The 19,834-nt window shown below is 59.7% G+C and overlaps 2 protein-coding genes across 4 annotated transcripts; one reads left to right on the top strand and one right to left on the bottom strand.

Annotated features, from left to right (window-relative positions):
• Nucleotides 1-115: 115 nt before the first annotated feature.
• CCDC69 (coiled-coil domain containing 69) lies at nucleotides 116-9,342 on the bottom strand. The gene is made up of 9 exons (XM_055718782.1): nucleotides 9,104-9,342; nucleotides 4,066-4,135; nucleotides 3,465-3,628; nucleotides 3,148-3,223; nucleotides 2,885-2,958; nucleotides 2,550-2,651; nucleotides 2,058-2,177; nucleotides 1,712-1,809; nucleotides 116-1,518 (listed from the first exon to the last, which is right to left on the bottom strand). Exons 1-9 carry the CDS (start codon nucleotides 9,149-9,151, stop codon nucleotides 1,350-1,352), a joined length of 921 nt encoding a protein of 306 aa, XP_055574757.1. The 5' UTR covers nucleotides 9,152-9,342; the 3' UTR covers nucleotides 116-1,349.
• Nucleotides 8,537-19,213, top strand: GM2A (ganglioside GM2 activator). Of its 3 annotated transcripts, none has more exons than XM_055718784.1 (4): nucleotides 8,537-8,641; nucleotides 16,315-16,467; nucleotides 17,298-17,480; nucleotides 17,600-19,213. In XM_055718784.1, exons 1-4 carry the CDS (start codon nucleotides 8,567-8,569, stop codon nucleotides 17,753-17,755), a joined length of 567 nt encoding a protein of 188 aa, XP_055574759.1. In that variant the 5' UTR covers nucleotides 8,537-8,566; the 3' UTR covers nucleotides 17,756-19,213. The 3 variants fall into 3 exon arrangements, with proteins under 3 accessions (XP_055574759.1, XP_055574758.1, XP_014136615.1); XM_055718783.1 differs by lacking the exon at nucleotides 8,537-8,641 and adding an exon at nucleotides 14,034-14,329; XM_014281140.3 differs by lacking the exon at nucleotides 8,537-8,641 and adding an exon at nucleotides 14,864-15,175.
• The last annotated feature ends 621 nt before the right edge of the window (nucleotides 19,214-19,834 follow it).

Below are 19,834 nucleotides of genomic sequence, written 5' to 3'. Positions count from 1 at the left end.
GGGGCTCCCTTGTTGTGGCTTCACGGTGCCTGCTCCCACCCCTGCCCTAGGTGCAGAGCACGCAGCCCCGATGGGAGATGCCCCTGCACTGGTTCCCAAAACCACTGACACAGGATTCTTGAGGCTGCTACTTTCTTACAGATTTGCAATTGTTACAGCAGTAGCACTGTTGGCCTGGTGCACATACATACACACACCCCCTGGCCCGGCTGAACAGCCCTGGGGAGGGCACAGGCCACGGACAGCCCCCAGAGCAGTGACCGTCCCAAGATACTCATGCACCCAATGGAAAGTGCTTGTGTGCATCTAGCCTTGGCCCACAGCTGTACTGGCAGCATCTTCCTCGATGAGGATGAGCTGGCTCAGAGCAGGGAGGGATGTGACCTGCTGGCAGCCACTGCTGAAGCCTGCTCCCCCTTGGGAGGATGCTCTGCTCCCTGAATGTGCACCACCTCTGGGCATGCAGCCTCTGTGCAGCTTTGAGGGAGAAGACGGGGCTGGTGGTGCTGCTGGTGGGCTGTGGGAACAAGGAGGGCTTGGCATCTGTGTGGCAGTGAGCCGGTACGTGCCTGGGCTGCAGGAGCAATCCCTGGGAGCTGTTTGCTGAAGATGGAGGAGGTGATGGGGAGAGGAGGCGCGTGGGTGCAAGGCAGATCCTGGCCAGGGGAAGCCCTTCTTTCACTGGAAATGGCAGGAGCGGGTGGCATCGGCTCAGATCAGCCTGAGCAGGAGGCCAAGCCCCCAAATGGGACATAATCTACAGCAAGGGCAGCACTGGAGGTGGCAGATACACCCAGCTGCACCTGTCCCTCCTGCCTTTTGTTGCTGCCCTATGAAAGCCTCTGTGGCTCAGCCCTGGGCTTGCCTACCTGCTTCCCAGGAATGCTTCCCAGGTAGCGAGGTACCTTAACACCACTGTGTCCCCACTGCCCTCCTCATCCTCCCTGTGCTCGTCCCATCCAGTCCCAGTGACCACCTCACCTTCCTCGCCTCGTGCTCCCAGGCAGCACTGATGCTGGTGATGCGCAGAGCCAAGCGCTGGGTCGGATCCAGCCCCATGCATGATTGTGTGTCCCGGCTGACCCCTTTTACCTCCAGACCCCCCCCCCCCCAGCCTCCCACCAGAGGAACGGATACAGGGATGGCATGGGAGAGTGGTCGGGGTCCCTGTGCAGCCCTGCATGGGCTAGGGAAAGGCAGGCACAAGTGTCCCATGAAATACTCCATCGCCCCAATGGCTCGGCCAGCCCAGGGGCCTGCCCCGGCCACGGGGGCACTTGCCAGAGCAACCCTGGACTCACACACCCGGAGCAAAACCCCGGCAGCGCCTGGTGCCGGCCAGCAGCCTGCTACGTGGCGATGAGGGGCACCTCGCCGGCAGCCATGGGGAAGGGGGAGCCGTCCCCCCCGTTGAGCATGCGGTACAGCAGCTCCTCCTTCTCGCGGCGAGCCTGCTCCCGCAGCTGCGCCTCCTTCTCCAGCGCCCCACGGGCGGCCAGCAGCTCCTCCGACAGCTGCCTGCGGGCAAACGGCATGGGCTGCCAGAGCCACCAGGCAAAGCGCCCATGGGCCCCTCTGCTCCCCGCAAAGTGCCTGGTGGCACCACGTGCTGTGAGGTGTGTGTCCCCCCAGCACTGCTGTCACCTCTCCCCCCGTCGGAGATGCCACCTGTGCACCGGGGAGCCACAAGGCGTGTGGGACCAGCACTTACTTCGCCATGACCAAGTGGTTCTGGGTGCGAACTTGCAGGTCCTCATTCTCCTGCTGGAGTGTCTTCACCTTCTCCTCCAGCAGAAGGTTCCTCTCCGCCTGGAAGGGGTGGATGAGGGTGAGGAGGGAGCTGGAAAGCTCCTCCAAACCCCCCACCACCCCATCTGCGGGGGAACTCTGGCTTGGTGGGAGCGTGGTGGCATTGCACCCGTGTCCCCTCCCCGGTCCAAGAGAGGAACCTGGCTCCATCCACCTTGGCTCCAGCTGCAGTTTCTGGACAGGATTCAGGTGGGGAGAAGAGACAGAAAGAGAAAAGCCCGTCTGTAACCCTCCCCCTTTCAACCCACCACTGTCTCCAGGTTCAGCAGCTTCCTGTCGAGGCCATGGATGTGCTCGTTCTTCATCTCGATGACAAAGTGCAGGCTCTCCAGCTCCTGCTCCCAGAAGGGGCTGGGGCTCCCGTGCTCCTGCGGGGCACAGGGGGTGAGGCAGCGGCAGCGTGGTGGGCGCTCAGGGCATCAGCCAAGGTTCACCCCCTCCATGTGACCCCAGTGGGCCAGTGCTCCCAGCTGGGGCCCTGCATGGCCCAGGGTGGGTTTGTAGCCACAAGGTACCACATTTCACCCATCACTTCTGTTCAAGGGACCTCAACATCCGTGCACCTCCCAGTGACAGGGCTTTACTCCCCGCTTCAGCTTCCCTGTGCCCTACAGCCCCCACCCCCACCCCACCCCCCGGTTCCAGTTCCTCCCCCCTGTTCTCAGGGTCTCAGAGAAGCCCCCCTGGCTTTGGGCCAGCACCCTGGAGGCAGGTCCCCTCCCTGACACCCCTCCCTGCACCTGAATGTGCTTCTTGTAGTCTGTGCTCAAGAGCGACTCCTCCACACGCTTCATCCTTTCCTGGAAGGACTTCAGCTGGGAGTTCAGTGCCTGGATTGTCTCCTAGGGCAGCCAGGGAAAAAGCAGGATGGGAGGTGTCTGGGATTTCTTCCTGAGCAGCAGCACTGCTGGGCTATGCATCCTGATGACCCCAGGGCTGGAGGAGCCTGCGTGGTCCCCAGGAACACTGGGGACCAAGGTGGCCACCAAGGAGCTTGGGGCATCATGGCAGAACCAGAAGATGGCCCTCAAGCCCTCCACAAGCACACCCTCCCCAGGGATTTCTCCACAGGTACCTGTAAGGCCGCCTGGGACCTGTGGTGGGACTCTGCCAGCAGCAGCTTCTCTTGCTCATGGGCTCTCTGGAGCTCTGCAGGGGGGACACAAGCCAAGCGTCACCAGCACGGGGACACCAGGGCAGTGAGTCCCACCTGAGCCCCACAGTGCTGTGGAGCAGGGGGGCAGCATCCCACAACCCCACACAAAACTGGAGGGGCACCAGCAGTGCAGGGGGAGTGGGCAGGGGGGCAGCAGGGAGCCCTGCTGTCCCAGTTCACACCTTGCAGGGTCTCCAAGTGCTCTTTCTTCAGGGCATCAAACTGCTTCTCCAGCTCCAGGTCTTTTCCCTTTTCCACCTGGGAAGCAGGGAGATGACAAACCCTATGTGCCTTACCCTGTGTAAGGTATGGTCCCTCTGCCAGACCTGCACTGCTCTGGGCTTCCTAACCCCTTCCTAGTCCCTTCCTTCACCCAAAAATGGGAAAGGAGCCCAGCCCAGCACGTACCAGGTCCATGATCGCTGCCTGGGAAGTCCTGGCTGGCCACACACTCCCTGCCTCACCACTGCCCCCAGCAGCACCTGCCTTTTTGCCTGACCTGGATGTTAATGTCCTGGGCGATTCTGGCCGTGCTTGCCCGGCTAGCATCCTGCAGCCGCTCCTTCTCCTCCTCCTGGCCTTGGAGGAGTTTCGTGGTCTCCGGCCGCTCCTCTCGCAGCACTGCCTTCTCCTTCCCATCCTCAGGCAACCGGGTGGCATTGGCTGCAACACAAATGGCCGCATCCTGCTAACTGGGCTGCTTGGGTGTCCTGGGCAGCCAGCCTGCCAGCGTGGTGGCTGGGGTTCAGCCCCTGTCCTCTTCCCACTGGACAGATACCTCCCCCCCATCTCACTGGTGCAAATTAGCACTAATTGGGATGGTGCTGGCAGGCTCAGAGAGGACACGGCTCATTAGGCCTCCTGCCACGGGGACGACCTGACTGCCTGAGAGGATAGGATGCCACTGTCTCTGAGATGACATCATGTCTGCCCGCCTGCATCAGCTCAGTGCAGAGGCTGCTGCCGTCATGCCCATCCTCGGTGGCCCTAGCACAGGCTGGCCACCCTGGGGTCTGTCCCACTGCTTTCTTCATATCACACTGCAAAAGCACCGCCAGGGTGGGCTGGGGGGTGGGGGAAAGCACACATTTTCTTCTCACCGTTCTCTGTCTTCAAGGCTGTGAGCTCCTGGGCAGATGGTTCCCTTTGCTGCTGGGCTTTTAGCTGTCCCTGGCAGAGAGAGAGGGGGCTGGAGCAGGGAGGGACAAAGCAGGGCAGGTGGCTGCAGGCAGAGGACACCCTGCAGCCAGGCACCCTGGGCTGAGCGTGCTTCAGCCCTGCTAAAGCATGGGTACTCCAGCAGCAGTGGTCCCTCCTCAACCCCCTGCCCTCTGCCCAGCCCTGAGCACCCACGGGTGCGCACGCACCACCTGACAGGCAGCCCTGAGCTTGTGCTGTCTCCCTGTGCCCCGGACGCCTTGCCATGCGGCATTGCCAGCCACTGGCTGCAAAACCTGGGGATGCTCGCAACCCCTCGCCCCCCAAATGGTGCTGGTACAAAATAGGCTCTGGCAGCAAAACATCTGGTGGGGAGGGCAGGCAGCAGCACTTGGCAGGGCTCCGGCTCTGGCATGTCCTTGTCACCCTCCTGCCCTGTCCCTGTTACCCGGGATGCTCAGGGTCAGCCTGGCCCCTGGCACATTGCAGCACCCCAAACATACCCCTCTGCCAGTGCTTTACACAGCTGGGCTTTGACATAGCCTGTGACGGAGCAGGAGTGAGAAATTAAAAATAACCATAAATCAGAGGCAATGCTGACCCTGTGCAGGGCTGGCAACAGGCGAGGGCTGGCGGCGGCACAAGCAATGACCTCAGGAGCGCAGGAATGTGCTGTGTGGCCCCGCAAGCTCCCGCATGGTCCCACTGCTGCCACGGGGCTGATAAAACACAGGGCCGGGAGCTGCCTTCATCAACACAGCTCCACGGGATGCCTTCCAACCCTGCAGGGGTTTAATTTAGCCACTTGGAGGGGAGGAGGAAAAAAGAAAAGAGTTTAATATATTTTTATCTGTTGCTGAAAGATAGAAGCAAAGCTCGCCTGCTCTAGCAGCTCAGCCTCCCCGATCCGGGGCAAATCTCATCCCTGCTGCCCATCGCTGGGTGGTGCTTCTGGCCAGGGGTGTGGATGTGCCTTGGGCAAAGGAATCCACCTGCAGACACATTGCTGCTCTCCAGCCCCGGGCAAAGCCGTCCCTTAAACTACTGGTCCCTAATGAAAGCAGCCCTGCAGCCTGCAGGGAGCTGGGGACCCCGCTGTGCCAGCTGCACCCTGGCTTGGCCCCACTGTCACAGCAGCGTGGCCAAACACAGCCCAGATTAGGGAGCCTGGCTCGGGAAAAAAGCAAGGCAAAGCAAACAGCCCTCCCGGCCTCTGCCTCCCCTGCAGCCCCCCCCCGAAGCTGGAGGGAGGTGCAGTTGCCAGAGAGTGCAGGAAAACTCTGAGCCTCTGGGAAGCCACAGCTTTATCTTCCCTTCTATGGCGTGAGCGGCTGCGGTGCGGAACGTGGCCCAGGCAGTGGGCGAGGAAGCACCAGACGGTCAGGATTCGCAGGGTTTGTTCTTGTTGCTGAACATGGCTCACCCTGCAAATGTGGGGTGCCCCCGATGCCCCTGAGCCTTGACATCCCTGCTTGCAAAGAGTCCCCAAGGTCTCCAGCCTGCCCCTGCCCCCATCTCACAGTGATGTGCATCCCCCTGCTATTTAATGTACTCGTGTCCCGTGATGGGTTTTGGAGTCCAGTGGGGGGAGGCGTGGATGAGACAGTCTGGGCTCTGCAAGCCTGGGGGCATCACAGGTTACCTCAAAAGCTTCCCCCTCCAGGTTTTACTGTGACAAAGCAAAGGCTATGCGGGTGGACTGTCCTGGCCCAGTGGGGTCACATAGCTCCCAAGGGTTTTGGATTACCTGAGCCTTGCTGGGAGTGGGATGCTGGTACCTCCTCCAGCAGTGACCCGCAAACCTCACCTGCCCAAACCAAACCGTCTCCGCTGCATGCGTTCCGCTTGCTGGCAAAGGTGATGCCCAAGGACAGAGAGCCCAGGGCTCATCACCCCTGGCCACTCCCATAGCATGAGCAATATCCCCAGTGTGGATCCAGGGCACTTTCACCTTTCCTCCATGCCCCAAACCCAGTGGGACAGTGGGCTGCTCAAGGAGGAAGATTTGAGATGACTGCACTTAACTCAGAGATGGCTAAAGGGAGCAAGAGGCATGCCAGCATCATCAGACAGATCTAAATACCTGCCCCGAGGCTAGAAGCCAGCCACCCTTCCTACCTCTAGGAGCAATTAAAATAGTGTCTGGAGCTAATTTTACTCCTAAACACTCAATTGTTCTTTGGGATGAGAACTCCACTGCCAAAGCCAGGATGAAAAGCAAAACGTGGCTGAAAATTAACTGAAACATAGAGGTACCTTGTGCTGCCATTCCCAGAGTAGCATGTGGCACCCCCACCTCTGGTATCGCCCCGTGCATTTTGGAGAGCTGGAAGACAGTCCTGGTATCCGCTTTGTGTGAAAGGAGGAGACTGGGAATTGCACCAGCTGGAATAGCTTTGGTCTGGGGAAGAAGCAGCCTGAAAGGTCCCACAGGTGCAGGCATCAGCAACGCAGCTGACCCTGTTAGGTCTCAGCATGGAAACCTCTGGCTTTGGCTTTGAGGAGGCTCATGCCAAAAAGTATCTTCTAGCTATTAAAAAATAAGTATCCACGTTCGTAGAACTGAATATTTCTAATGGTCTGGAGCAAAACTGTTTATGGATGGATCAGTTGGGATTTCCAGCAGAACCTGAGGTATCTCGAAAGACACCTGCAGTGGGGAGCCCCAACGCAGAGGCAGCCGGCACGGTGCAGGCAGCTGAGTCAGCTGCAGACTCAGCTTCAGCTTTTAGTGTGAGCTGGAGTTTTGTACTGTATTTTTCTTCCTCTTTTCCTGTTTTACAAGTATGTTAAGCAATTAAACCATGCAACCTTACCACCAGCAAATGAAATCACAAAGAGGCAGGAAACGAGCATTTAAATCCCGACTCTGCTCCTGGGGACAAAGTTTTGCTTTGTGGCTGTGGAGAAGGGAGCCAGGATTTAGCCCGTGACCCTAAAACCTCCCTGGGATCTGTAGCACACGCTCAGTGCTGCCAGAGCAGTGCTGGCACAGGTTCGTGGGACCTGTCTTTGACTGTGCTGCTGTCTTTCCTCCGGCGACGGTTGTGTTACAAGATGACTATCAACTCTCGTACAGTCAGATCTGTGCTGCAGACCACATGCAAACCCTTCATGCCATTGACAGCCCCGAGTTTTGCATCCTGACCTTTCCCTGGCTCCTGCTGCTACATATAGTTCCTATATCTCCAAAATAAATTCACCCCAGTCCTGGAAGGCAGCCAAGCCTCAGCCCTGATCTTTTGGGAAGGCGTCTTGGCCTTTCTCACGCCAGGAGCACAAGTGAAGGGTCAGCGGTGACCAACCATGGGTGGATGGAGCCAGACGGGAAGGGACCCTGGGGGACAGCGCCTGCAGCTCCGGCTGTGGCACCTGCGCCCCTGGCTCCTTATCACCCTGCTGCCTGCTGCTGGGAAGGACGAGGCTGCCAAGCTGCCTCCCCCGAGGCATGCAGCGGCACTTGGTATGCCGCCCACCCACCGGACCCAGCTCCCCAAGGTCACCTCCAGCCTGGGACTGGCCCCAAAAGCCTCCACAGCTCCCAGCCCCATGACATGCACCTAGGGTCTGCCCAGGCTCACCCCTGGGGTTTGAGGGCTCCTCCATCCCAAAGCATCCCCAAGGGACCAACTCTTCACGTCCACCCATCAGCAGCGGGAGGGTGAAGGTCTCCTACCCCGCCTTTTGGTACCCAGACACCAGAACGTGGGCAGGAGTGGTTCAATGCCTGCCCTTTTTGCCATAAAGGGGATTTTCATTGCTGCTTTCGGGATTAATTTGCAACTTAGTCACAGCAGCAGGGCTGTTTTATGGGGTGCAAATCGCTGTGAGCAGCGCCGCAAGGCTGAGCAGGAGAGCTTGAGAGCAGGCAAGTGCAGGAAGGGAGGCGTTTGCGGGCAAGTGACTCTGACTTAAATTTCCGCATTTCGGTAAACATGTGGCTCTCAACACCTGGGGCCTCAGGGCTGCTGTTTCTCCCTGTCCCATGCCCATTCTTGCATGCTCTCAGTGTCACAAACCAGCCATGAAGTGTCTGATCTTATGACACAGAGAAGAGCGGCGGTTTTTTTTCCCATGATCTGGAGAAGCAGCCGAGCCTGCAAGTGCTGTAAATGAAGGCACTTGCTGGCTCGGGCGCTGTGCAAACTCCACGCCTGCTCCCCCCCACATCCCAGCAGCAGATTGTGCTCTGGCCGCGTGGTCCCGGGCGGCTGAGCTCTCACAGCTGCCTCCGCAAAGGGCTGCCCATGTAGGGGGGCATGCCGGCAACCTCCATCAACCGCTACCCACCCACCCCAGTACGCACAGCACGTCCAACTCCACAAACAACTCCTGAGGCCAATGGTGGGGAGCTAAGGCAGCATGAGCACGTAAAAAAAAAAAAAATTAGCAGCAAATAATTTCTAGACCTGAACTTGCAAAAGAATTCTTCACTGCAGAGCAATGCACCAAGATCTGCTGGGGACTCAGAGAGATCCCCACATTGCCTTCGGCACAAGGGAGGACACAACTTTTGGGGTAAGGGAGGATGCTGTGGGAGGATGGCAGAAGCCTGTCTGGGGGAACCTGTCCCTGTCCTATATGGGACCAGCACTTCCAACAGGCTTTGTCACCCTAGATGCTGCTGCACCTCCCTTCGTATGGGCTTTCCCGTGCTGGGGGGGGAGCTCGGAGGGGTGCAGGAGGGTGCAGCCGGGCAGGTGGCTGCCAGCTCCTGCTGTGCCCGGTGCCAGCGCCGACGGGGCCACACACAGCCGGGGGCAGCCGCACCGCCCAGCCCCGCCGCTCCCCGGGGCGCGGGGGGGACCCACGCCGGCTGAGCAGGGCTCCACGCAGACCCCAGCCCCACGCGAACCCCAACTCCCTGCAAAGCCCGATAACGTGCACACGCGACCCCACGGCAGCCCCGACCCCACGGCAGCCCCGACCCCAGGCGAAGCCCAGCCCAAGCCCAGCCCAGCCAGCCCCCCCAGCCGGTACCTCGCCGCCGGCGGGGCAGCAGCGCAGGGCGCTGCCGGTGCAGCCCATGGAGCCCCGGCCGGGAGCGCCGCATCCCCCGGCGAGTGGCCTCCGCTGCCCGGCGGGACCGGGCGGGACGGGACGGGACGGACGAGCCGCCCCAGCTGGCAGGCAGAAATAAATAAATAAATAAATAAATAAATTAAACAAAAAAAAAAAAAAAAGGTCCCCGCAGCTGCTGGCAGGCAGCGCCGGGAGAGGGTGCTCTGCACCCCCGAGCCGCTGGCAGGGCCCCCGGCCGCAGCCTGCCCGCCCCCGGGGCTGGCCCTGGGCGCCCGGCGGGGGTGCTGCTGGCCCTGGGGCCCCTCCACCCTGGGGGGTCCCCGCCTGGGCCCGGGGTGCTTCGTCCCAAGCAGAGGAGTGGGACCCCCCGCACTGGGAATGCTCCTTCCCTGGGGTCTCCTGCACTGAGGATGCTCCATCCTGGGTGGGGGCAAAGGGGAGTGGGACCCCTGCAGCAGGGTCCAGCTGGAGCAGGGCTGCCTCGGGGAGGCTTCCACTGGTGAACCTACTCCGCCTCCCTGGGTAGAAGGGATGTGAAGGACAAAAGCAGGATCCATCCTGGCTTTTGCCATTACCCCATGAAGTTGGAGCTTGTGCTGGGATAGTTGTGTAAAAACGGTGACTTTGGGGTGTTTTCTTTTGGCAGGGGTCTCTGCTCTCGGGGTAGTTGTGCTGGCTGTCTTTCAGTGTGGTCCATACTGCCTGGGGGAATGCATCCTGGCAACCCCCCTCCTGAGCATCCCTAACACCGCAAATGCTGGGCCTGCAACCAGGGTGCCCTTTTCCAGGAGGAAATCCTGAGCTTTGGAAATGGGTGCGATGAGGTAGGGAAACACATAGATTTGAAAGTGTGCTGCCTAAAAATTAATGGGAGGAAAGGCAGGTTCCTCCAAATGTTTGGTTTTGACGACTTTTTTAAAATGCTGTGAAATAATAGACATTGCTAAATGAACACACATTCTGACCTGAAAAAATCAATTGTTGCCACCCCGCACTGCTGAAATAGGAGTGTTCCAACCTGGTCATGAGGCTGTGCCTGCATGGAAACATTGCCAATTTTTGTCAACAAGTTTCTATTCTGACATTTTCCAAACATCCCCTGGGAGAAGTCCAAGCAGCACGCAGCTCAGGGGCTGCCAGCGTGCTGGTGCTTCACCGCCGCTCTGGCACTGCCTCCCTGGCCAGCAAGGGAGCAGAGGTGTGTGGTCACCCCATCATGTGCCACTTGGAGGTGGTTTTTTTTGCCCTGGTAACCCCGGGACAGGGGAAATTGTGAAACACTGCTTGGATAGGAGGGTGGGGAAGGCGAGGGGCAGGCCCACAGCTGCCCCCAGTCTCCCCAGGACTGGTGGGACCAGTTGCCTGCGTCTTTCTGGGTGGGTGCTGCTTAAATTGGGTGAAGTTTCGTGAGTCACAGCAGCTTCCTGGCATCAGCTCCTACCACTCTGAAACCACTGAGAGCGTCTCTGTTGTTATCTCTCCCAGCACTTCATGCATGGGGCAAGTCTCCTTCCCTGCCTGAGAGTACTTATTCGGGCTGAGTAGCTTATTTGTGAGATAAAAGGCAAGGTGCTGGTCTCCACCTATTCTGGGTTAATTAAAAATCCTGGTCCAGACTTTGGAGACTGAAGGCGTACAGGGGCAAGCACAGAGGCGCATGCTTATTTTCCAAGCTGAATTTGCATCGCTGGTGCTGTGGCTGCAAACAGAAGCAACTGTGTGGGCAGCTGAGGAGGAGCCTGTCCAGCTGCCATCATGTGTTGCTGGTGCATGATGGTCCAGCAGTCTGCACATGTGCTCGTGGTAATTTCTGGTTTTAATTGTGGGGCATGGCTGGGGTGCATGGGAATGCCTCTGTGCCACAAAGCGGGGCTCCAGGTAGGGTTTCTTTTGCTAATGGTGAAGAAAAAACACAGGGTTTGGTCATGTCAGGTTGAGCCATCAAGGCAGAGCTGGGGCTTGGGGATGGGGTTGAGCAGAGAGGCTGGCTCCAGCACCTTGCTCCACAGCCCAGCACCCCATGCATGCTGCTGCTGCGGGCTGTGGCGTGCCCTGCTTGCCATGGCAGCTACAACCCTGCACTTCTATAAATCACCAACTTTCGGTGAAGGGGCCGCTCCAGATCACGTTACACCCGCAGGCACATCTGTGAGGCTGCCTGCTGGAGGCCCTGCCTGTGCTGCCCCAAAGGTCTCCTATTTTAGCTTGATTTTAGCAATTTCTCAGTTTCTCTGATCTTTCCTGTGCCGGCTGCATGGCATGTGTCCCTGCTGGAGAGACCTCCCATCTGAGCCCTGCTTCATCTTCCTCTGCCCCAATACACTTAAACAGCCAGAAACATTTCTGTCCAGCTGCAGCTGCTTTCAAGCAAAGCAGGGGCTTTCCATGGCATTGTAGGAGTGGGATTCATGGCTGCAACAACTCAGCCCCCTCTCCCTACCCAGAGGAGCCTGGGGATCTGGGGAGCAGATGGGGATGGGGCTGCCGGAGGCTGCTCGCAGAGGGCTGGAGGTGACAGGAACTGTAGCAGTGAGGGGGTTTCTGCCTGTGCAAAGACAGGAAAGTGGAAGTGGTGTGTGGCTGACACACCTGGGGCAGCTTCGGCTTGTTTTGAGGTTTGCCACCATGTCTTTTTTGCTGTTATCGCAATCTTTCTCCAGGGACAACAGTGGCTGGAGGCATCTCAAGGGTTTTGCCTAGAAAAGTTTATCTCATGCTCAGCTGAATTGCTGTAAATGGGATAACAGCTGGCCAAACGTTGAGTTAATTTGTGCCAATGGTCATTTAAAGTGTTTGCCAAAGCTTATGGATAAGTGAAGTATTTATGCAAACTGTTAAAGTGTCTCGGCTCTCCCTCCAGTTCCAGCTGGTAAGGACTGGGTAGGATGGGGTGGGCACAAAGTGGTGTCGTTGCCAGCGTGTGGGATTTCCATCTGGAACCCAGCCCTGCATGGTCTGTGTGCAAGCTGGTCCCGCGAGCGCAGATGGGGTCATTCATTTTTTCGTTTGTTTGTTTATTTTCAGAAACCCAATCTGGGGAAAAAAAAAAGGGGGAGAAGATTTTGCTGGAAGCTTTTTGGGTGATGAGCTGGTGGCCTACAGTGATGATCGGTGGGTCCTGGCAGAAATGGTGGCCCAGGCAGTGGAGAGAGGGTGGCCTGTGGTTGCACCCTTGGGCCCCATGCATCATTTGCAGTCTATTTGCTTTTGTAAATGAAACCTAACAAAGTCTTAATGCTGTTACCCACTCTATGCTGGCTGCTTCTCTTCAATGCAAATTGAAGATGTTTAGGCAGATTGCTGAGACCTCGTGACTCAGGCTTTGCATGGGTGAGATGGCTCAGAAGACTGTTTGAACTGCAGAGGATCTTGCATGTGTTGGAGCCCCAAAAAAGGTCACAGGCTCCTTTGGTGGGGATCTAGGTCATGCATGCTTCTGTCTTGAGGTAAAGCAGCGATTTCAAGGCACTCCTGCCCCTCCCTGTGTTTTGCCAAGCAAAAAGATGTGGGTTAACCTGTCCTTACAGTCCTTTATTCTCTTCTTTCCCCACAGCAAAACAGAGGGAGAAGGATGGGAATAGGGGAGTGAAACCTTCACCCACGCTGGTTGTGAGAAGCAGGAAAGCATGTGGTGCTGGGGGCTCGAGGCGAGGGGCTCTGCTCACCTCCCAGCCCCAGACATGATGCTCCAGCCATGCCCATGCCTCTCCCCACGCATCCCCGTCTCCATCCCTGTCCCCTGGCTGCTCCGGGGCCTCTAAGTGAAAACTAATCCCTGGGGATAACTTTCCACCCCGCTCCTGGGTGGGAGGAACTGGGCTATTTATTCCTCACCCTTAAGCCTTCGCAGTGGATCAGCAACGCAGTTGTCGCTGCTGGCGCGGGGTGGGCAGCAGCATCCGTCACGGCCTCTGCCCGCTCCCGCGCCCTGCCTGCACGCTCCTGGCCAGCCTCGCTGCTAAATAAGGATGAAAGGCTAAAAATAGAGCTGAGGCAGGGGTTTGGGCAACCCTTCCCAGGACCAGGAGCGATATGGGGAGGCTGGCCAATGTCAGCCCCAAACTGCCTATGGGGAAGGGTCCCACAAGTGGGTCCTAACCATGCCAGGGCGGGGGAGGAAAGGTCTGAGACCTGCCACACTCATGTCCTGTGCGCTCCGCCGGCTCAGCTCCTTCCAGCTTTCCACAGGGAAAAAACATCTGTTCACTGAAATATGTGGGGAAGTGCACGCTTCTGTGCCATCTGTGGTGTGGGGTACCTGTGGGGCCATTCCGGCATGACAGGGGGGCTTAGGGCAGCTCTGGCTGGAAAATGAACACCTGAAGGAGGAAGGAAGGGTGGAAGAGGGGGTGTGTGAAATCTGAAATTTTGGATAGATGGGTGGTGGGTAGTGGGGTGCTGTGGGAAACTGCCCAACCAGGGGATACCGGCTGCCAAGGTGCACACGCGGCATCGGGTTTGGGGTCCCAAATATATCTGCTCCTCAGCTGCCAGCTGCCCTGCACCCAGCGTGGGGGGAGCGCGGGGGTCCTGGGTGCTGGCCTAGGGTGGGCACTGACCCTCTGCGCCTCGGCCAGCCCCAGCAGGGTGCGGGGAGACATGAAGCCTTGGGGCGGGGGGGTAGGTAGTCTGGTCTCACCGGCCGACGCTGGGTGCTGTGGGTGCCCCGGCGTGGTGGGTGCAGCTCGGGACCCCAGCCCCCCCCCCTCCCCGTGCTGGCAGAGGGCAGGCCCTGGGTGCCTGGGAAAGCGCCGCTTCCCGTCCCAGCATCCCTGCGACTCCAGTCCTGCGCTTGACAACAAAACCGGGGAGGGGAGGGGAAAAGGGAAAAAAAAAGGAGAAGAGAGGAAGGGAGCATCTCCGGGTGTACGCAAGGGGAGGGAGGGGAATCGGGAGGAGGGCCGGGCTCAGAGCTGGCAGGGAGCCGTCCCACCGCACAGGGCGCCCCAGCACCGTCCCGGAGACAGCGGTGCCCGCCGCCCCCCCGGCCCCGCCGCTCCCGCTGCCCCCCCGGTGCGGGTCCCCGCCGGCCGCCGCGCTCCGCACGGATCCTGCCCCGCTCCGAGGATGCGGGGAGCGGCGCTGGCGCTGGCGCTGTGCGCCCTGCAGCTCTGCCCGGCCGCGCTCGCAGGCTCCCTGCCGCAGCTGCTGGTGGAGCGGAGCGGCTCCCGCAGGCTGAGCAAGGTGAGAGGCTCCGCACCCCGCTCCTCTCCGGGCGGGGGGGGGCCGGGGGGCTGCCTGGGGCGGGGGGCTGGCGGGGGGAGAAGCCCGAGCGCTGCCGGCGGTAGGAAAGCTTTCGCTCTTCTGCTGCGTTTTGCAAGAGATCAAAAGCCTTTCTGTCGAAGTGCGAGGTCGGTTCTTGGGCTGGGGAGGGGGGGGTGGTGTGTGTCCCCCAGACCGGGTCGCCTTGGGGAGGCACGGCTGCAGGTTCGGGTTCAGCCCAGGGCTGGAGGGGATTTCAGTTCTGGCAAACTGCTCTGCCCCAGGCAGCCCGGCGGCCTCGTCCGTGGGCTGAGCTTTCCCTGCAGTCCCTCAGCTCCCCGGCTCATTCCTCCTGCTCGGGAGCATTTTCCAGCCCAGGCTGCTGCCTCCGCGTTCCCACGCATCCCTGGGCCGGGCTCATCAGCACGCACTGGTTAAGATACAGCTGATTAAGACGTGTGACTCTCACGCGGGGTGGAGAGGAACGTGTCTATTTTCCAGGAAAGCTGAGGCTACCCCAGGGAAGAGGGAGCCGGCTTGGGAAAGCTGGAGCGGGCTCTGTAGGGCAGCAGGGCGTCTGAGGCCCAGCACCATGCAGCCCCACACTGATGTGTAGCTCCTGTGGAGCCTCTTTGCCTGCAGACCCGCAGGCGAAGGGCTCCCAGCTCTTGCTAAATGTCGGGGTGCAGCCTGCCCCTTGCCCCGGCTTGCCCTGAGCCCCGTGTCCTGCCCTGTGCCCTGGGCTGCTCCTGGCTGGCGAGCGGGACGGCGGGACAGGCTGCTCCTGCGTGGGCAGTGCTGCCCGCTGGGGCTGCCGCCTGGCTCCAGGTAAGACAGCCTCCACCGGTTCTGCGGCTGCTGAGCAGGCAGGGAGAGCTCCGCGCCGGTGGCACGGGGACATGGGTTGCCCCAGCTAAACCTGCTTGGGGTGCGCAGCCTCCTGCCTCCCTGCAATTAGGCTGGAGCTGCTCCGGGATGGAGCTTGGGTTCTTGACGCTGGCTTGCAGCAGGTTCAGGGGTGGCTGTTGTAGGTGAGTGCTGCCGTCCTCCTGCTTTGAACTTGGCTAGTGGGGGCGAAGGCCTCCAGTGCTGTTGCTGGCCTGTGGCTTTGCTGGTGGTGGCTGGGGAGGCTGGTGGGCTTGGAGAAAATGGGAGACGTGGCTCCCAGCGCAGCTGGGATACATGAGCAATGTCCACCCATCCAGGTGACATCACCTGCTTGTGGATTTTTCATTATTTCATAGGAAACGCTGCTTCCCTGGCTCATTTGGACTGAACCAGCTCAGAATCAGGCCTCTGGGGTGTATCAGGCTGGGTATAAGCCCGGCTCATCTGCTCCCTGAGCATAAGCAGAGATGGAAATGTTAAGCCATGTTAGAATGCGAGTGTGATTTCTGCTCCTGCGTGGGACCAGGTGGCCCAAGCCAGCGGATGATGGCTCGCAACAAATATCTTGGCTGAGCCAGGAGGCTGTGCCAGCCCCACAGACCCCCAGGGCACAGCATCTTCCCCCTCCCCCCTCCCCGTGCTGGCACAGCCGGTGCTGCCCTGCCCTGGTCCCCACTTGCTCTCTCGCCTTGGCTCCCACACACGTTGCTCCTCGTTGCTTGGTGCCGTTGGCACTGGCGTAAGTGAAGGACCCTTCTTGCCTTGTTCATGTGCAAAGTGTTTGGAGGCTGAGCTGGGGCAAGTTTGGAAATCGCAGCCTGGGAGCACTCTTTGGATGTAAAATATATGCAGGGGAGCTGGACAGAAAGTTTCTGCAATGCCCTCAGGCTCGGAGAGCTGGGACTGCGAGAAATGCAGAGGGAAATATTTATTTGGCGTTTGAAGGATTGAAGGTTGTTTTCTGGCTCTGTGCGTGAGCAGTTTGGTGGGGGTCAGCAGTCCAACACTGGGGAAACCTCCTGCAAACCTGGTGCAAGGCTTGCCTTGGGTCTAACTCCTCCCGTTCCTTGGTGCTGCAGGTTGGTGGCTTTGCCTGGGAGAACTGCGGTGATGGGAGGGACCCCGTGGTTCTGCAGAGTCTCTCTGTGGCACCTGACCCCATCAGCATCCCGGGGAGCCTGCGCATCAGTGCAGCTGTCAAAAGCGGCAAGGCCATGGCCTCCCCTCTGAAGGTACGTGCTGGAGATGCCTCCATGGGATGAGGGAGGGCAGAGCTTCCTGACAGCACCAGCAGCTGTGAAATGCCCAGCAGCGGGTACAGGAGCGAGCAGCCCTTGGGAGAGTGAGGCACAGAGCGGTGGCAGGGCTGAGTGTCCCAGGCTCTGTAATGGGGGAGATGGGTGTGGGAGACATGTGGTGGGAGCAGATAGCCCAGTGGGGAACTCCCAATCTTGTCACAGTCGGAGAAACCACCAGAGCTGTGTTGTGTCCTGGGCATGTAACGACTCAGGGAGGGAAACGAAACCCTAGGTGCCCTGGGTGCTCCCGGCAGTCACTGCAGCACTTGTTTTTCAGTGGCCAGACCCGGCTGCTCCCTCCAGAAACATGCCATGGCGGCGCTGTGGGAGCCCTGGGCTGGCCTGGCTGCCCTGCACCACTTTTTGCGGACATGTTGGAATGAGATGGAACATGTCTTTGCCCAAGATGCACGGGCCATCTTGAGCAATGGCTGTGGCTGCGGGGTGTGTGCTGGCGGAGTGTGGAGGCAGAGCTGTGGGATGGGAGCTGCAGGATGGGAGCTGTCAGGAGGTTCTGGGACGGGGCACCAAGGAGAAGGGAAGGAGCAGGTGTGTGGGGTGCGGGGAGGTGTTTGCTCAAGGGGCTGGGTTGAGGTTGGAGGAAGAGAGACCTGGAGACAGAGAGGATCTGAAAGCAGGAAGGGAAGCAAAAGGCCTGCACTAGCAGGAGCTAAGGGAGATGGCTGGGGAGGGGAGGTGGGACAGGCTGGAGGAACTGTGGATGCTTGTGCTGGCTGTACTGGTGCCTGACACCTTCCTTCCAGGCAGTGCTGGTGGTGGAGAAGGCGCTGGGTGACCTCTGGATCCAGCTGCCCTGCATCGATCAGCTGGGCAGCTGCACCTACAATGATGTCTGCACCATCCTGGACAACCTCATCCCGCCTGGCACAACCTGCCCGGAGCCCCTGCTCAGCTATGGCATCCCCTGCCACTGCCCCTTCAAAGCGGTACGCCTGAACCCTCTGGCTGGTGGGGTGCTGGCAGTGCTGCTGGGTACCACCGTGCCCTTTGGCACAGGGCTGGGGGCGTTCAACTGACATCTTCCCTGCATGTCCCCTCTCCACAGGGCTCTTATTCCCTGCCGGCCAGTGACTTCATCCTGCCCGACGTGGAGCTGCCTTCCTGGATGACCAACGGCAACTACCGTGTCCGGGCAGCTGTCAGCAATGGCGGGGAGGAGCTTGCCTGTGTCAAGCTGGCCTTCTCCCTGCAGTCCCAGTGAGGGGCAGGGGACTGTCCCTCCTTTACCCCACACCTCCCTGTCCCATCCCATCCAGTTGTGCCCCGTCCCATCCCAATCCATCCCTGTGAGGTGTGCCCCTCCTGCTGCCAGGAGGAGGCAGCCCTTGTACCCCTGCCTGGTGCCCCCTCCCCTGCTACACACAGAAGGGCCCCTCTGGCTGTCCTGCTGTCAACCAGGGTATCCCCTGCCCCGGACAGGGTGGCCTTGGAGCCTGGCCCCAGCCTTTCAGCATGATCTGGAGGTAATTATTTTTCACTCGTTTTTTTTTTTTTTTTTACTTAATCCTATCAGGGCAATTTTAGACAAAAGACATTCCAGGGAAAAGCAATACTTCTTGGAGCAGTCCGTGGGGAGGAGGGAGTGTTTGGCAGTGCTGGGGCGGGCTGAAGGGATGCAGGATTAGCTGCGGAGGGTGTCCCTGCTTGCCCCCACCATCTCTAGGCAGAGCATAGGGTTGTTTTGCAGAAGTGTCCCCAGGGTGGCTGCAGGAGACCTGTCCTCCCCCCAGCAGCTCTGGGTGTGCCTCTGGCTCATCCCTGTCCTGCACATGGGAACAGCTTGGTCACACAAGGCACCTGTGGGGGCACCTGCCTGTGCCCCTTCTGCAACAAACGTCACAAGCATAAGAGGACTGAAGCCACCTGAGCCCCAGACGGACATTCCCACTTGCAAGGGACCAAGCGGCTGGTGCTGCTCCCAGCAGCAGGAGAGGTGGCTGGCCACCAGTGCTGGCTCCAGGGCGCAGGGGGCATGGCTGCCACAGGCAGCTGGGGCACAGCCTGGCCGAGAACAAGTCCTACTCACCTCATTTTGCTGCTGGGACTGAGCTGAGGGAGGGCGTTGTGCTGGGGCTATCCTTCCATTGCATTGGCAGAGGCACCTTTACCTGTAGCAGCATCCTGGACATGGGGTGGACTGGGAGATGACCATGAAGACCAGTAGGCTGGGTCCTGTCTGGGGGCCCTGCAGCCCATCTCCTGGTTGTGGCTGGGGGTTGGGGCGTGGGCAGGCAGCATCCCGCCTGCCTGCAGCTCTGGGCAGAGCATTTGCCATCACCTGCCTGTGCCAGGTCCCCGCAGGGCAGAGGTGCAGGTGACCCACCAGCCATGCACATCCCTCCCCCCCTCACTGTCCCTGCCTGCTCACATTATTTAGCCCCTCCATAGGGCTGGTCTTCCTCCAAGCACTTTATACGCCTTAACTACTGCCAGGCTGCCCTGGTGGGAGGTCCTCTGCCACACAGACGTGTTCCTGCTGCCTTTCTGTGCCCTCCACTTGCTTTGTTTCATCCTGCTGCTGGGTCCGACCCAGGTTTGTTTTGCCTGGAGATGTGCTAACCCTCTCACCCCGTTCCCTGCTGCCACGCAGTGCCTGTGCCAGGGTGGCATCCTCCTTTCGGGAAGGTACTGTAGGTTCTTAATAAATCTTTTTACCAGAGAGTGGAGCTCGTGCCTTTTTGACCTGGCGGTGACCTGGGGGTGACACTTGTTTCCCTTGAACCAGTGAGGATATGGTTTTGAGCTGGGGGAAGCGAAAGTCATGTCGGGGATGGGATGGGGTCGGCGGTGGAGGATGCGGTGGCCAGAAGAGCTGAGTGAGAACAGCCCCGAGGCTGGCTCCTGTGCAACAGGCACAGCTGGTGCCTCTTGGTGCTGAGGGTGACCTGGGGGTGGCATTTGTTTCCCTTGAACCAGCAGGGACATGGTTTTGAGCTGGGGGAAGCAAAAGTCTTATTGGGGCTGGGGTGGGGGCAGCGGTGGAAGATGCTGCGGCCAGAAAGATTGTGAGTGGCCCCAAGGCCGGCTCCTGTGCAACAGGCACAGCAGGGATCTGCAGGTTCTGCTTTTGGGCACAGGGACACAGCCCCCCGCCCCTGGGGGGATCATCCCACACTGGGGGTCAGGGAGTGTTGCTCATCGCAGTGACCATCATATCTCCCTGACACTTGCCAGCCTGCCTTGCTCTGCAGGCCTTGCCCAAGGCACAGCCCCGCTGGGGGCGGGGGGATACCCCTCATTGCCCACCCCTGGAGAGGTTCAGGGCTCAGCCGTGCCCGCA

Source organism: Falco cherrug, chromosome 8 (genome assembly GCF_023634085.1).
Source record: "Falco cherrug isolate bFalChe1 chromosome 8, bFalChe1.pri, whole genome shotgun sequence".
Taxonomy (NCBI): domain Eukaryota; kingdom Metazoa; phylum Chordata; class Aves; order Falconiformes; family Falconidae; genus Falco; species Falco cherrug.
The sequence above is the reverse complement of the archived record's forward strand: the minus strand, read 5'-3'. Positions and strand labels throughout refer to the sequence as shown.